The sequence below is a fragment of the Carassius auratus genome, chromosome 45, assembly GCF_003368295.1.
Source record: "Carassius auratus strain Wakin chromosome 45, ASM336829v1, whole genome shotgun sequence".
NCBI classification, from domain to species: domain Eukaryota; kingdom Metazoa; phylum Chordata; class Actinopteri; order Cypriniformes; family Cyprinidae; genus Carassius; species Carassius auratus.
In genome coordinates this window covers 13748290-13762912 of record NC_039287.1, presented here as the reverse complement: position 1 = coordinate 13762912, position 14623 = coordinate 13748290, and the positions used below count along the sequence as shown (strand labels likewise).

At 41.9% G+C, this 14623-nt stretch overlaps 2 protein-coding genes and 2 long non-coding RNA genes across 5 annotated transcripts in view; 3 read left to right on the top strand and 1 right to left on the bottom strand.

Moving 5' to 3' along the window:
• The window catches only part of LOC113063326 (nesprin-2-like), a 603140-nt gene that overhangs the window by 252053 nt on the left and 336464 nt on the right, over positions 1 to 14623 (bottom strand). The gene's annotated exons all lie outside the window — the stretch shown is intronic.
• On the top strand, positions 21 to 2651 carry LOC113063339 (uncharacterized). The gene is made up of 3 exons (XR_003278667.1): positions 21 to 111; positions 1716 to 1834; positions 2024 to 2651. It is a non-coding gene; the product is annotated as an uncharacterized LOC113063339 (long non-coding RNA).
• LOC113063331 (uncharacterized) lies at positions 5547 to 8619 on the top strand. 2 transcript variants are annotated; one of them, XM_026233652.1, is made up of 2 exons: positions 5547 to 6039; positions 6464 to 8619. In XM_026233652.1, the coding sequence occupies exon 2, from the start codon at positions 7249 to 7251 to the stop codon at positions 8296 to 8298; it is 1050 nt and encodes a 349-aa protein (XP_026089437.1). In that variant the 5' UTR covers positions 5547 to 6039; positions 6464 to 7248; the 3' UTR covers positions 8299 to 8619. The 2 variants fall into 2 exon arrangements, with proteins under 2 accessions (XP_026089437.1, XP_026089436.1); XM_026233651.1 differs by having other exon boundaries at positions 5547 to 6141.
• On the top strand, positions 6227 to 13863 carry LOC113063342 (uncharacterized). Its single transcript, XR_003278671.1, has 2 exons — positions 6227 to 6534; positions 13473 to 13863. It is a non-coding gene; the product is annotated as an uncharacterized LOC113063342 (long non-coding RNA).

Here is a 14623-nt window from a genome sequence, read left to right as displayed (position 1 = left end):
ATAAATTTGAGCAACCAATCAGATTACTCACGTCACGTGACATGTGCCCAGCCTCAGCTTGCGCGCCACTATTTGAATTGTGTGCTTTGACGTCGCCTTCATTTTACAAAGGTAAGTGCATATTATTTAAAATGTGCCATTTCAAATGTGTCCATCCCTGCTCAGCATAATATATTATTTTTATTAATATATTATTCATAACTGACGCGAACATTCGCTGAACTGCGCATATATTAAGGTCCAAATCGCCAAACCCCGATCCTATCGGACAGGAAGGTGCCCACGATCGTTTTGCCCCGGTCCGGTGTGGCGTTTCCCCCGTGATCGCGTCGTCGGATCTTTTTGTACGATTATTTATATCACTTTTGTCATGTATTCGTTTAGCAGATGCTGATACTAATCCTTCTGTGAAAGAAAGGCTAAACACTTTTGCGGATGGATGGGGGGTTTGTCGTCCATAAACAACAAGTAAATATATTGTGTTGACCCGGCGACATCATTAACCCGTCCAATATACAGTATGACACACATTTATCAATGACTGTATTTAGATAATAATCATTATTATAATAATACAATATCCAATTTAAAACAATCATTAATCTCTCACTATATTGTAGTAATAATAATACAAATAATAATATCTTGTGTTGACCCAGGGACGTCATATTCTTGTGATGACCCAGGGACGTCATATTCTTGTGATGACCCAGGGACGTCATATTCTTGTGTTGACCCAGGGACGTCATATTCTTGTGTTGACCCAGGGACGTCATATTCTTGTGTTGACCCAGGGACGTCATATTCTTGTGATGACCCAGGGACGTCATATTCTTGTATTCATATTCTTGTAATAATAATAACAATATCTTATATAAGGCCAAGAGTAATCTATCACTATGCTGCAATAATAATAATAATAATAATAATGAAATATCTTGTGTTGGCCCAGGGACTTCATTCTTAATAGCTCATCTAATATAAGACAAACAGTAATTAATCACTTTATTTTATTATTATTATTAATAATAATAATAATAAAACAATATCTAATATAAGACCAAGAGTAATCTATCAATATACTGCAATAATAATAATAATGAAATATCTTGTGTTGACCCAGGGACGTCATTCTTTATAGCTCATCTAATATGTCAAATTAATTAATCACTTTATTTTATTATTATTATTAATAATAATAATAACAATAATAATACAATATCTAATATAAGACCAAGAGTAATCTATCACTATACTGCAATAATAATAATAATAATAATGATGATGAAATATCTTGTGTTGACCCAGGGACGTCATTCTTTATAGCTCATCTAATATAAGACAAACAGTAATTAATCTCTTCATTTTAATACTAATAACAATAATGATAATAATAATAATGAAATAAAGCATATATTAATGCATTATTCTGCTTGACCTTATTCTACATTCCTAATCCTATCTAATACCTAAACTGAACAAGGAACTTACTAATTGTTAATAAGCAGTAAACTACTTAGGAAGTTTATTGAGTAAAAAGTCATTATTAATACTGAATATGTGTTCCCTATACTAAAGTGTTACCTGTACTGTTACTATTTATATAACTTTTTTAAAGTAAATATTAAATTGGTTAAATTTAACATTAAATCTATTTTTCTTTTTTCATTATAGCTTTAAGATTTTATATCAACTTTCAAATAATTCCTCAACAGGTTTGAAGATTTCTCAGTTCTTTGCTTATATTTCAAGGATCACTGGCTGGTAATAGGACACGCGTGGTCGGACAGTGCTACAACCATGCCAACTCCGATACAAACAATCTTGTTGAAAGGTGATATTTGCAATTAAACTTATGCAACTTCATTATGAGTTCATGCAAATAATGTAATAGAATCACAAGCATTTGGAATATAGTTATATAATAAATCAAACACAATCATATTAAAACATGTATTGTTTTTCTTTGCTTGTCTATTCAGATTTTTCCATCGCCTAAATATCAGTTTTTGTTTGGCATTAGGAACCTTAGACTGGATCTTATCAGCATTCTCATCAAGAAGACAGATGGATACTTCCAGGTCATTCATGATTTACAGGCAGACAGTTTGAAGAATGAAAAATGCTTCTTTGAAGACTGTTTCTGTAGCTGCCCAATAGGAGTCAGAGGACATCGCTGTAAACACCTTGTACTTGTACTTACTGATCAAGTGAACACGATTCTCAGAAGTTTCCTGATTTGAATTATCAAATAAACGGACGTGCTAGTGTAATTAAGCAAAATAAGCTTTACTCCATTCTGTGCTTTGACAGAAAAGAGGTACATGTAAGTGTGCATATGAGAAATTAAGTGCAAGAGACTTGTTTTTTTTGGTTTTGTTTATTTTACTATGTATTGTTTTAAAACAATGAAAAATTATGTAATCTTTAATTGTAAATTAAGCTAAGTAAACCATGAACATTTAGCATTACTCTGCTGTCTGAATGCGTTCTCTAACAGTGATATATTGTATATTTAAATCAATAAACTGTAACATTACTTAATTGAGATGACAATGTTTGAAACAATTACAATTCATTTGTTATTGTGTTCACTGGATCAGTGTACCTCTACTTAAACTGACTGATTAAAAATGAGATGACAACATCTACAACTTGTGGTCCAAATCTATGGGTCAGCAGACTAAAAGGTGAATCCTCTCCCAGTTTTTTCCCTCAGCAAGCACTGGTGAGTACAGAGTGTATTCCTGCAAACACAAATGGACAGATTTGTAAGCAAGAATCAAGTAAAAAAAAAAAAAAATACAAAAAAATCTATAGATAGAGCTACAAATAATGAAGTCCCTGGGTCAACACAAGATATTTCATTATTATTATTATTATTATTATTATTATTATTATTATTATTATTATTATTATTGCAGTATAGTGATAGATTACTCTTGGTCATATATTAGGTATTGTATTATTATTAATAATAATACAATAAAGTGATTAATTACTGTTTGTCTTATATTAGATGAGCTATAAAGAATGACGTCCCTGGGTCAACACAAGATATTTCATTATTATTATTATTATTATTGCAGTATAGTGATAGATTACTCTTGGTCTTATATTATTGTATTATTATTATTAATAATAATAAAATGACGTGATTAATTACTGTTTGTCTTATATTAGATGAGCTATAAAGAATGAAGTCCCTGTGTCAACACAAGATATTTCATTATTATTATTATTATTATTATTATTGCAGTATAGTGATAGATTACTCTTGGTCTTATATTATTGTATTATTATTAATAATAATAATAAAATGACGTGATTAATTACTGTTTGTCTTATATTAAATGAGCTATAAAGAATGAAGTCCCTGGGTCAACACAAGATATTTCATTATTATTATTATTATTATTATTATTATTATTATTATTATTATTATTATTATAATGCAGTGTAGTGATAGATTAATCTTGGTCTTATATTAGATATTGTATTATTATTATTTTTAATAATAATAATAAAATGACGTGATTAATTACTGTTTGTCTTATATTAGATGAGCTATAAAGAATGAAGTCCCTGGGTCAACACAAGATATTTCATCATTATTATTATTATTATTATTATGCAGTATAGTGATAGATTAATCTTGGTCTTATATTAGATATTGTATTATTATTAAAATGAAGTGATTAATTACTGTTTGTCTTATATTAGATGAGCTATAAAGAATGACGTCCCTGGGTCAACACAAGATATTTCATTATTATTATTATTATTATTGCAGTATATTGATAGATTAATCTTGGTCTTATATTAGATATTGTATTATTATTAATAATAACAATAATAAAATGAAGTGATTAATTACTGTTTGTCTCATATTAGATGAGCTATAAAGAATGACGTCCCTGGGTCATCACAAGATATTTCATTATTATTATTATTATTATTATTATTATTGCAGTATATTGATAGATTAATCTTGGTCTTATATTAGATATTGTATTATTATTAATAATAACAATAATAAAATGAAGTGATTAATTACTGTTTGTCTCATATTAGATGAGCTATAAAGAATGACGTCCCTGGGTCATCACAAGAATATGACGTCCCTGGGTCATCACAAGAATATGACGTCCCTGGGTCATCACAAGATATTTCATTATTATTATTATTATTATTATTATTGCAGCATAGTGATAGATTACTCTTGGCCTTATATAAGATATTGTTATTATTATTACAAGAATATGAATACAAGAATATGACGTCCCTGGGTCAACACAAGAATATGACGTCCCTGGGTCATCACAAGAATATGACGTCCCTGGGTCATCACAAGAATATGACGTCCCTGGGTCAACACAAGAATATGACGTCCCTGGGTCAACACAAGATATTTCATTATTATTATTATTATTATTATTATTGCAGCATAGTGATAGATTACTCTTGGCCTTATATAAGATATTGTTATTATTATTACAAGAATATGAATACAAGAATATGACGTCCCTGGGTCAACACAAGAATATGACGTCCCTGGGTCATCACAAGAATATGACGTCCCTGGGTCATCACAAGAATATGACGTCCCTGGGTCAACACAAGAATATGACGTCCCTGGGTCAACACAAGAATATGACGTCCCTGGGTCATCACAAGAATATGACGTCCCTGGGTCAACACAAGAATATGACGTCCCTGGGTCATCACAAGAATATGACGTCCCTGGGTCAACACAAGAATATGACGTCCCTGGGTCATCACAAGAATATGACGTCCCTGGGTCAACACAAGAATATGACGTCCCTGGGTCAACACAAGATATTTCATTATTATTATTATTATTATTATTGCAGTATATTGATAGATTACTCTTGGTCTTATATTAGATATTGTATTATTATTATTAATAATAATAATAAAATAAAGTGATTAATTACTGTTTGTCTTATATTAGATGAGCTATTAAGAATGAAGTCCCTGGGCCAACACAAGATATTTCATTATTATTATTATTATTATTGCAGCATAGTGATAGATTACTCTTGGCCTTATATAAGATATTGTTATTATTATTACAAGAATATGAATACAAGAATATGACGTCCCTGGGTCATCACAAGAATATGACGTCCCTGGGTCATCACAAGAATATGACGTCCCTGGGTCATCACAAGAATATGACGTCCCTGGGTCAACACAAGAATATGACGTCCCTGGGTCAACACAAGAATATGACGTCCCTGGGTCAACACAAGAATATGACGTCCCTGGGTCAACACAAGAATATGACGTCCCTGGGTCATCACAAGAATATGACGTCCCTGGGTCAACACAAGAATATGACGTCCCTGGGTCATCACAAGAATATGACGTCCCTGGGTCATCACAAGAATATGACGTCCCTGGGTCATCACAAGAATATGACGTCCCTGGGTCAACACAAGATATTATTATTTGTATTATTATTACTACAATATAGTGAGAGATTAATGATTGTTTTAAATTGGATATTGTTGTAACCGGCAGAGTAATCGCTGTCTGGTTGAAGTTTGTCCCTCTGCAGCTACGGTTACCCCCTGACGTCACTCAGCTAGCCGTGAGTGGCTAAACAACTCATTTGTGTCTGGCCAGTTGCTATAAAATCGTCTGCCTGTTGAGCTTAGAGATATTCTCTGACGCACGATACGTTTTTAGTCCTGTTGCTGCTTGGGTATGTGGTTCTCCTGTGTCAAAGTGTTTTACTGATTGCCAGACGCTTCCGGGTAATCGCGCTGTGTATTGCTGAAGGTCCTGGGCAAAGCACACACCGGGTAGCTTTACCACAATTTACTAGCATCAAGAAGGTATTATTTGTGTATTTTATTGTTAACTATAATGTGGGTGTCGTTGTTGGGATATATGCTTTTTAATGCACACATTTGCACACAGGTCTGGGGCAAAGTACCCGCCGTGTAGCTGTAACGTTACTGCCAGACGTTTCCGGGTAATCGCGCTGTGTGCTTTTGAAGGTCCTAGAAGGTAAAAAGTTTGTTTATTGTGTTATGAGTAGATCCAGTGTGTTAGGACTAAAAGCTTTTGAACACATGTACAATGAGTCTGATTGTGTTGCCCTGACATATTGTATGACTGTTTTATTGTCAACTCTTAATATAAATGCATTTAATGAATATGCTGTGTGTAGGGTTGTGAAGACCAGGGCAAAGGCCTGTTTTTCCACCGTGTCAGTTCATATGTCAACATTGAGGCAGATTGCTCCTGCTGCTTTGCCTTGCCTGAATTAAGTTTTATATATTTCTTTTCTTTATTGTTTATTTTGCCGTAGCCTCCGTCTACTGCTCTGTCTGACTGATGTGGTATTGGCTGTGCTAGTAGTGTATAGCGTTACATTTCTCTATCCATTTTTCTAGTGATAACTAACTTGTTCTTTTCCTTGTCTTTCCAGAGTATTAGCGTAGCTGCTCACAAGAGAGGTTCCTGGTTCCGTCCCCACACCCTGCACCACGTATTGTAGTGGTAAATTGCACTTCACAATCTTGTTTGAATCATCGGCTTGTGGTGGTGTGTGCGTGTGCGTGTGTGTGCGTGTGTGTGGATGCATGGGATCGTGGGCTCCAGGTTCCAGAGCACGGGTGGTGAACGTCACGCGTATCTCGGACAGGTAACCTGCCTTGCCAGCGAATCAGTATTTTCTAGTTTAATTGGTAATCATACATTGTCCCCTGTAACAGCTAATGCCAGGTCTAGTCTCTATTAGTAATGTGTCTCTAGGATGACGGTGTGGCTCTTTTAATGATACCATTGTATAATAAAGTTTTGTTACTGTTTTTCTACTGAGAACACGTCTCTGTCTAGTTCATCTTATGTGTACTTCGACGAATCTGCTCGCCTTAAATCAGGTATTTAGCAGTTCAGGTGTAAAGTATATCCTGGTGTGAGAGGCACCAGGTGGCGTAGTCCAGAACCTTTAAAATCTAGATCTGTTCAAAGCACCGAATGGTCACAAAGTGGCGTAGTCGGCAGGATTGTTGCACACAGAGACGTGTCTTTTTTTTTTATTTTCTTTTCTTTCTCTTTTTTTTGTTTTATGTATATTTTGATTTTCAAGGCATAGTAGTCGGCTAAGGGCAAAGCAGCAGTGGGCACGGCGTGGGACCTAAAAGAGCAGTGGGCAGACCACTGACTACCCCACCGCCTCTCTTGTAACGTGGGCATTACTCCGCTGCAGCAATGGACGAAGTTGAACAGCTGAGAGAACAGATCCGTCAGCTGCAGGCAGATAATGGCCGCCTGCAGCAGCAGCAACCACCGCCGCCTCAGCCGGACAATTCCGCCAACCCTGCTAACCCTGTGTCCCATGAACGGATGATGTATCTCCCTAGGGAACGGAAGTGTCCTGTATTCCGGGGTAGGGTGGGTATTGACATTGTGGAGTGGGTGGAAGAGGTGGAGGTCTGTGCGCGTACTAGACGTTTGGGTGCACTTGACAAAGCTTATTTTATGTTTGATCATCTGGATGGGGAGGCTAAAGATGAGATTCGCTATAGGCCAAGGGCAGATCGGGAAAACCCGGAAAGAATTGCAAATATTCTCAAAGAACTTTATGGGTGTTCCCAGTCTTATGTTGCCTTACAAGAAAGTTTCTTTTCTAGAAAACAATTAGACGGTGAATCTTTACAAGAATATTCACATGCTCTCTTTTCTCTGATGGATAAAGTTAAACAGGTCTCCCCTGATTCAGTACCCCAGTTTGACATGTTGCTCCGTGACCAGTTTGCAGAGCACGTTATTGACTCGGACCTCCGCAGGGAGTTGAAGAGGCTTGTCCGTCAGACCCCAGGGATGTCCATGCTAGAAGTGCGTGCTGCTGCCATCCGGTGGGAGTGTGAGGGCAGGCCCAGTGACTTCAATAGGGGTAGGAGTCATTCAGTTCCCTCTCTTTGCGCTATGCAGTACTCCAAGACTCAGCCAAGCAGAGCTTCATCGCCCATTAGTATGGCAAGTTCAGGAATGGCAGAGCTGCGGTCTATGTTGCTGAAGCAACAAGAACAGATCAACCACTTAACTAGTGCCTTAACTACTTTGCAAGGAGTAGCTCGCCCAGCCTATTCCAATCGTCCCTCTCTAGTTAGTCGGCCGTCAACTGTCATTTGTAGGCGATGCTTAAAACCTGGCCACTACGCTCGAGAGTGTAACAATGAGAGAGTAGTAGCTCCTAATTACATCCCCCAGGCCCAAGCTCAGGCTAATGTTGTCTCAGTTTCTCAGTCGGAAAACTAGCTCCCTTCAGCGTGCAGAGCCACACGCTGAGAGGGGATGGTAGCGGCTCTCAGAATCAGAATACTCTTAGTCACCCTGTAACCTCCCTTGTCGCTCAGTCCCCGAAGGTAACTGTGAGAGTAGGGGGAGTAGTTGTCAGTTGTCTTTTGGACACAGGGTCTATGGTATCTACCTTGGTAGAGAGTTTCTTTGTGCAACATTTCAAGGATAAACTTCAACAGTGTAATTGGTTGCAGCTTCGGGCTGCAAATGGTCTAGACATACCCTATATCGGGTATGCTGAGCTAACGGTTGAAGTATTAGGGAAGGTAATCCCCCAAAGAGGTTGGCTGGTGGTTAAAGATCCTCCAGGTCAGCTCGCTCCTCCACTTGTGCCGGGTGTGCTTGGGATGAATGTTATTCGAGAATGTTACGCTGAACTGTTTGGCCAACATGGTTCTTCTTTGTTTGATCTCCCACCGGTAGTTCATGCTTCACTTCCGTGGCGGCACGCCTTGCAGCATTGTCATCGGGTCCAGCTCAGCCCTCTTCCACCCAAAACGGGTGTAGCTAAAGTTAGAGGTAGAAGGCCCATTCATATACCAGGGGGCACTGTAAAATTGGTGGCAGCCACTTGCTCTCCTCACTTTTGTGATGCTCCTGCTGTCCTTCTGGAACCGGCTAGCGGCTCTTTACCTAGTGGTCTCCTAGTTTCGCCTGCACTAGTGCACGTAGAACAAGGTACAGCTTTTATCCCTGTAGTCAATGTGGGGTTTACACGTGCTACATTATATCCCCGCCAGTCATTAGGGTCGCTTGTTCATGCAACTGTTGAGGGCCTTCCTGTGGGCATTTCTGAAGACCAACCAGAAATAGAGGCTGTTGTGGCTAGCATGCAGACTCCTGAGGGGGAAGACAGGCCTAAGTCAGTGAGGGAGCAGATACAGGCCCTTGATTTGTCAGTGCTAGGGGAGACTGAGCAAGAACAGATAAGGGCATTCTTGTTAAAACATGAGTCGGTGTTCTCAGCTTTTGAGGGTGACCTTGGCTGTACTAATCTTATATCTCATGATATACCCCTGCTAGACGACCAACCAGTTAGGCAACGTTACAGGCGTCTCCCCCCTTCTGATTATGACGCTGTTAAGGCCCATCTGAGACAGTTACTAGACAGCCAGGTCATACGAGAAAGTAGTAGCCCCTATGCCTCTCCCATTGTGATTGTGCGGAAGAAATGTGGCGGCCTACGTATGTGTGTTGACTACAGACAGCTTAACAGCAGGACCAGAAAGGATGCCTTCCCTCTCCCTCGCATCGAGGAGTCTTTGGATGCCCTATCGGGGGCTCAATGGTTCTCCACGCTGGATCTGGCTAGCGGATATAACCAGGTACCTGTGACCGAACAGGACCGTCCAAAGACGGCCTTTTGCACGCCGTTTGGGTTATTTGAATTTAACCGCATGGCCTTCGGACTGTGTAACGCTCCAAGCACTTTTCAACGGCTGATGGAGAGAATGTTTGGAGCACAGCATTGCCAGTCCCTGTTACTATATCTGGACGATATAATTGTTTTTTCTTCTAGTGTCGAAGATCATATACGCCGTCTGGATCTAGTGTTGAGCCGTCTACGGAAAGAAGGTCTGAAAGCAAAGCTGGAGAAATGCTGTTTTTTCCAGAAGGAAGTCCAGTACCTGGGCCACCTTGTATCCCGCGAAGGTGTATCCACTGACCCAGCCAAGGTGTCCGCAGTGGCTAAGTGGCCCCGTCCCACCACCGTGTCCGAATTGAGGTCTTTCCTTGGTTTTGCCGGGTATTACAGGCGATTCGTAGAGGGCTTTTCCAAGCTGGCAGCTCCTTTAAACCGCCTGGGGGCAGAGCTTGGCGGTACTAAGACCCGGAAGGGCAAAGGGCCACGGCTTGATGGAGTGTGGACAGATGTCTGTGAGAACAGCTTCCAGGCCTTGAAGCAGAGGCTGGTGAGTGCCCCCACTTTGGCGTTTGCTGATTTTAACTTGCCCTTTATTCTGGAGGTCGATGCCAGCCACATTGGTCTCGGAGCAGCGCTCTCTCAGGAGCAGCAAGGAAAGATCCGGCCAATTGCTTACGCTAGTCGTAGTCTCAGTCCAGCAGAAAAAAACTACAGTTCCATGAAGCTGGAGTTCCTTGGAATGAAGTGGGCCATCACCGACAAGTTCCGGGAGTATCTGTGGGGCCAACAGTGCACTGTTTGGACGGACAATAATCCCTTAAGCCACCTGGGGACTGCCAAGCTGGGAGCGACTGAACAGCGGTGGGAGGCCGAGCTTGCTGCTTTCAATTATACCATCCGTTATAGGCCTGGGCATACCAACAGGAATGCAGATGCCCTCTCCCGACAACCTGTAGGACTACTGGGACAGACCACGGAGTCCTCCACACTAGGGACAGCCATACCAGTCCTTGTACAACAAACGACCAGATGTCAAGATCCACCACTGGCAATCCAGATGGCTGTTTCGGCCTTCCCCTCCCGCACCCTCGAGGAATTAAGAAGGCTACAAGCAGCGGACCCCACTATTGGAGCCTTCCTGCCGTTCTGGCTGACACAGGGACCGCCCGACCCGACGGTGCGTAGGAAATTGCCGGGCTCTACCCGTGTGCTGCTGCAACAATGGGACCGTGTTGTGGGAGCCGATGGACTGCTCTACCGCCGAACATTCCGTCCAGATGGGGGCGAAGAGGTGCGTCAGCTCTTGTTGCCTGCATGCCTAAAGGAGGAAGTCCTACAGCAGCTCCACAACGATCATGGCCACCAGGGGGTTGAACGTACCACAGAGCTGATAAGACTGCGGTGCTATTGGCCCGGAATGGGGGAAGATATAAAGCAGTGGTGTCAGAACTGTGAGCGGTGTACCCTTGCGAAGTCTTCGCAATTCCGACCCCATGCACCCATGGGGCACCTCCTGGCATCGCGTCCAAACCAGATATTGGCTGTGGATTTCACCTTCTTGGAGCCTGCAATGGATGGTAGGGAACAAGTGTTGATCATGACTGATGTTTTTACTAAATTCACACAGGCCGTGCCCACCAGGGATCAGAAGGCAACAACGGTGGCCAACGTGCTCATCCGGGAGTGGTTCTTTCGTTTTGGAGTCCCAGCTCGCCTGCACTCTGATCAGGGACGCAGCTTCGAGAATGCCATTATCTATCAATTGTGTGCCCTGTACGGGATCCAGAAGACCCGGACCACCCCTTATCATCCTCAGGGCAACGGCCAGTGTGAGCGTTTCAACCGCACGATGCACGATCTGCTCCGTACTTTGCCCATGGATTTGAAGCGCCGCTGGCCAGAGCACCTACCCCAATTAGTGTTTAGTTACAACACTGCTGCCCATCAGACAACTGGCGACTCACCATATTACCTGATGTTCGGGCAAGACCCCCAGTTACCGGTGGACTTCCTGCTTGGCAGGGTACAAGAGCCTGGACCTGGGCATGTGTGTGAATGGGTCCGAGAGCACCAGCGGCGCCTAAATGTGGCCTTCCAGAATGCCAGGGAGCGGATGCAGGCTGCTGCTTCCAAGAGAAAAGAACGGCATGACCAGAAAATCCGGAGTGAGCCACTGGCAGAAGGACAGCATGTCTACATCAGAGACCATACAACGAGGGGCCGGTCGAAGATCCAAGATGCCTGGGGCGCCACAATACATCAGGTCATCCGTGCACCCCCACTTGGTGGGGTGGTATATTCTGTGGCTCCAGCACGGGACCTAAGCAAAGTACGACAAGTACATCGAACCATGCTAAAGCCTGTCCACTTCCAAACATCCAACAGGCCTGTGGAACTGCAGGAGGAAACAAGCCAGCCAGCAGATGGTGACACCCCTGGCCAATGGGTTCTTGTCCGCTCTCGGAAAGAGGGTCCACCTATCCAGCTTGCCACCACTCTTCCAGTGGATGTCCCCATGCTGGCTTTGCCCGACTCCCAGCAGGTCGCCCCCATCACAGACGGGACACCAGCTGTCTCAGTGGCACCCCGGAGAACAGCTCGGACTACTGCAGGAAGACATGCCAACCCACACCATCTCCCAGTGCCAGTGGTGAGTAGGGCAGATGGGGCTACTAACTCTCAAGTACTTGGGTCTAGCAGTAAAGTGACAACCGTTTTCCGTCCTTGGTATTAGGTTACCCCCCTTGCATTTTGTTTATTCTTTTTATTAAAGGAAGGTAGAGTTATGATCTATTGAGCTTATCGGCGAGACGCCGATAACAAATCGGGGGGGTAAAGTGTAACCGGCAGAGTAATCGCTGTCTGGTTGAAGTTTGTCCCTCTGCAGCTACGGTTACCCCCTGACGTCACTCAGCTAGCCGTGAGTGGCTAAACAACTCATTTGTGTCTGGCCAGTTGCTATAAAATCGTCTGCCTGTTGAGCTTAGAGATATTCTCTGACGCACGATACGTTTTTAGTCCTGTTGCTGCTTGGGTATGTGGTTCTCCTGTGTCAAAGTGTTTTACTGATTGCCAGACGCTTCCGGGTAATCGCGCTGTGTATTGCTGAAGGTCCTGGGCAAAGCACACACCGGGTAGCTTTACCACAATTTACTAGCATCAAGAAGGTATTATTTGTGTATTTTATTGTTAACTATAATGTGGGTGTCGTTGTTGGGATATATGCTTTTTAATGCACACATTTGCACACAGGTCTGGGGCAAAGTACCCGCCGTGTAGCTGTAACGTTACTGCCAGACGTTTCCGGGTAATCGCGCTGTGTGCTTTTGAAGGTCCTAGAAGGTAAAAAGTTTGTTTATTGTGTTATGAGTAGATCCAGTGTGTTAGGACTAAAAGCTTTTGAACACATGTACAATGAGTCTGATTGTGTTGCCCTGACATATTGTATGACTGTTTTATTGTCAACTCTTAATATAAATGCATTTAATGAATATGCTGTGTGTAGGGTTGTGAAGACCAGCGCAAAGGCCTGTTTTTCCACCGTGTCAGTTCATATGTCAACATTGAGGCAGATTGCTCCTGCTGCTTTGCCTTGCCTGAATTAAGTTTTATATATTTCTTTTCTTTATTGTTTATTTTGCCGTAGCCTCCGTCTACTGCTCTGTCTGACTGATGTGGTATTGGCTGTGCTAGTAGTGTATAGCGTTACATTTCTCTATCCATTTTTCTAGTGATAACTAACTTGTTCTTTTCCTTGTCTTTCCAGAGTATTAGCGTAGCTGCTCACAAGAGAGGTTCCTGGTTCCGTCCCCACACCCTGCACCACGTATTGTAGTGGTAAATTGCACTTCACAATCTTGTTTGAATCATCGGCTTGTGGTGGTGTGTGCGTGTGCGTGTGTGTGCGTGTGTGTGGATGCATGGGATCGTGGGCTCCAGGTTCCAGAGCACGGGTGGTGAACGTCACGCGTATCTCGGACAGGTAACCTGCCTTGCCAGCGAATCAGTATTTTCTAGTTTAATTGGTAATCATACATTGTCCCCTGTAACAGCTAATGCCAGGTCTAGTCTCTATTAGTAATGTGTCTCTAGGATGACGGTGTGGCTCTTTTAATGATACCATTGTATAATAAAGTTTTGTTACTGTTTTTCTACTGAGAACACGTCTCTGTCTAGTTCATCTTATGTGTACTTCGACGAATCTGCTCGCCTTAAATCAGGTATTTAGCAGTTCAGGTGTAAAGTATATCCTGGTGTGAGAGGCACCAGGTGGCGTAGTCCAGAACCTTTAAAATCTAGATCTGTTCAAAGCACCGAATGGTCACATTGTATTATTATAATAATGATTATTATTTAAATACAGTCATTGATAAATGTGTGTCATACTGTATATTGGACGGGTTAATGATGTCGCCGGGTCAACACAATATATTTCCTTGTTGTTTATGGACGACAAACCCCCCATCCATCCGCAAAAGTGTTTAGCCTTTCTTTCACAGAAGGATTAGTATCAGCATCTGCTAAACGAATACATGACAAAAGTGATATAAATAATCGTACAAAAAGATCCGACGACGCGATCACGGGGGAAACGCCACACCGGACCGGGGCAAAACGATCGTGGGCACCTTCCTGTCCGATAGGATCGGGGTTTGGCGATTTGGACCTTAATATATGCGCAGTTCAGCGAATGTTCGCGTCAGTTATGAATAATATATTAATAAAAATAATATATTATGCTGAGCAGGGATGGACACATTTGAAATGGCACATTTTAAATAATATGCACTTACCTTTGTAAAATGAAGGCGACGTCAAAGCACACAATTCAAATAGTGGCGCGCAAGCTGAGGCTGGGCACATGTCACGTGACGTGAGTAATCTGATTGGTTGCTCAAATTTACCTTAAGCACCTCC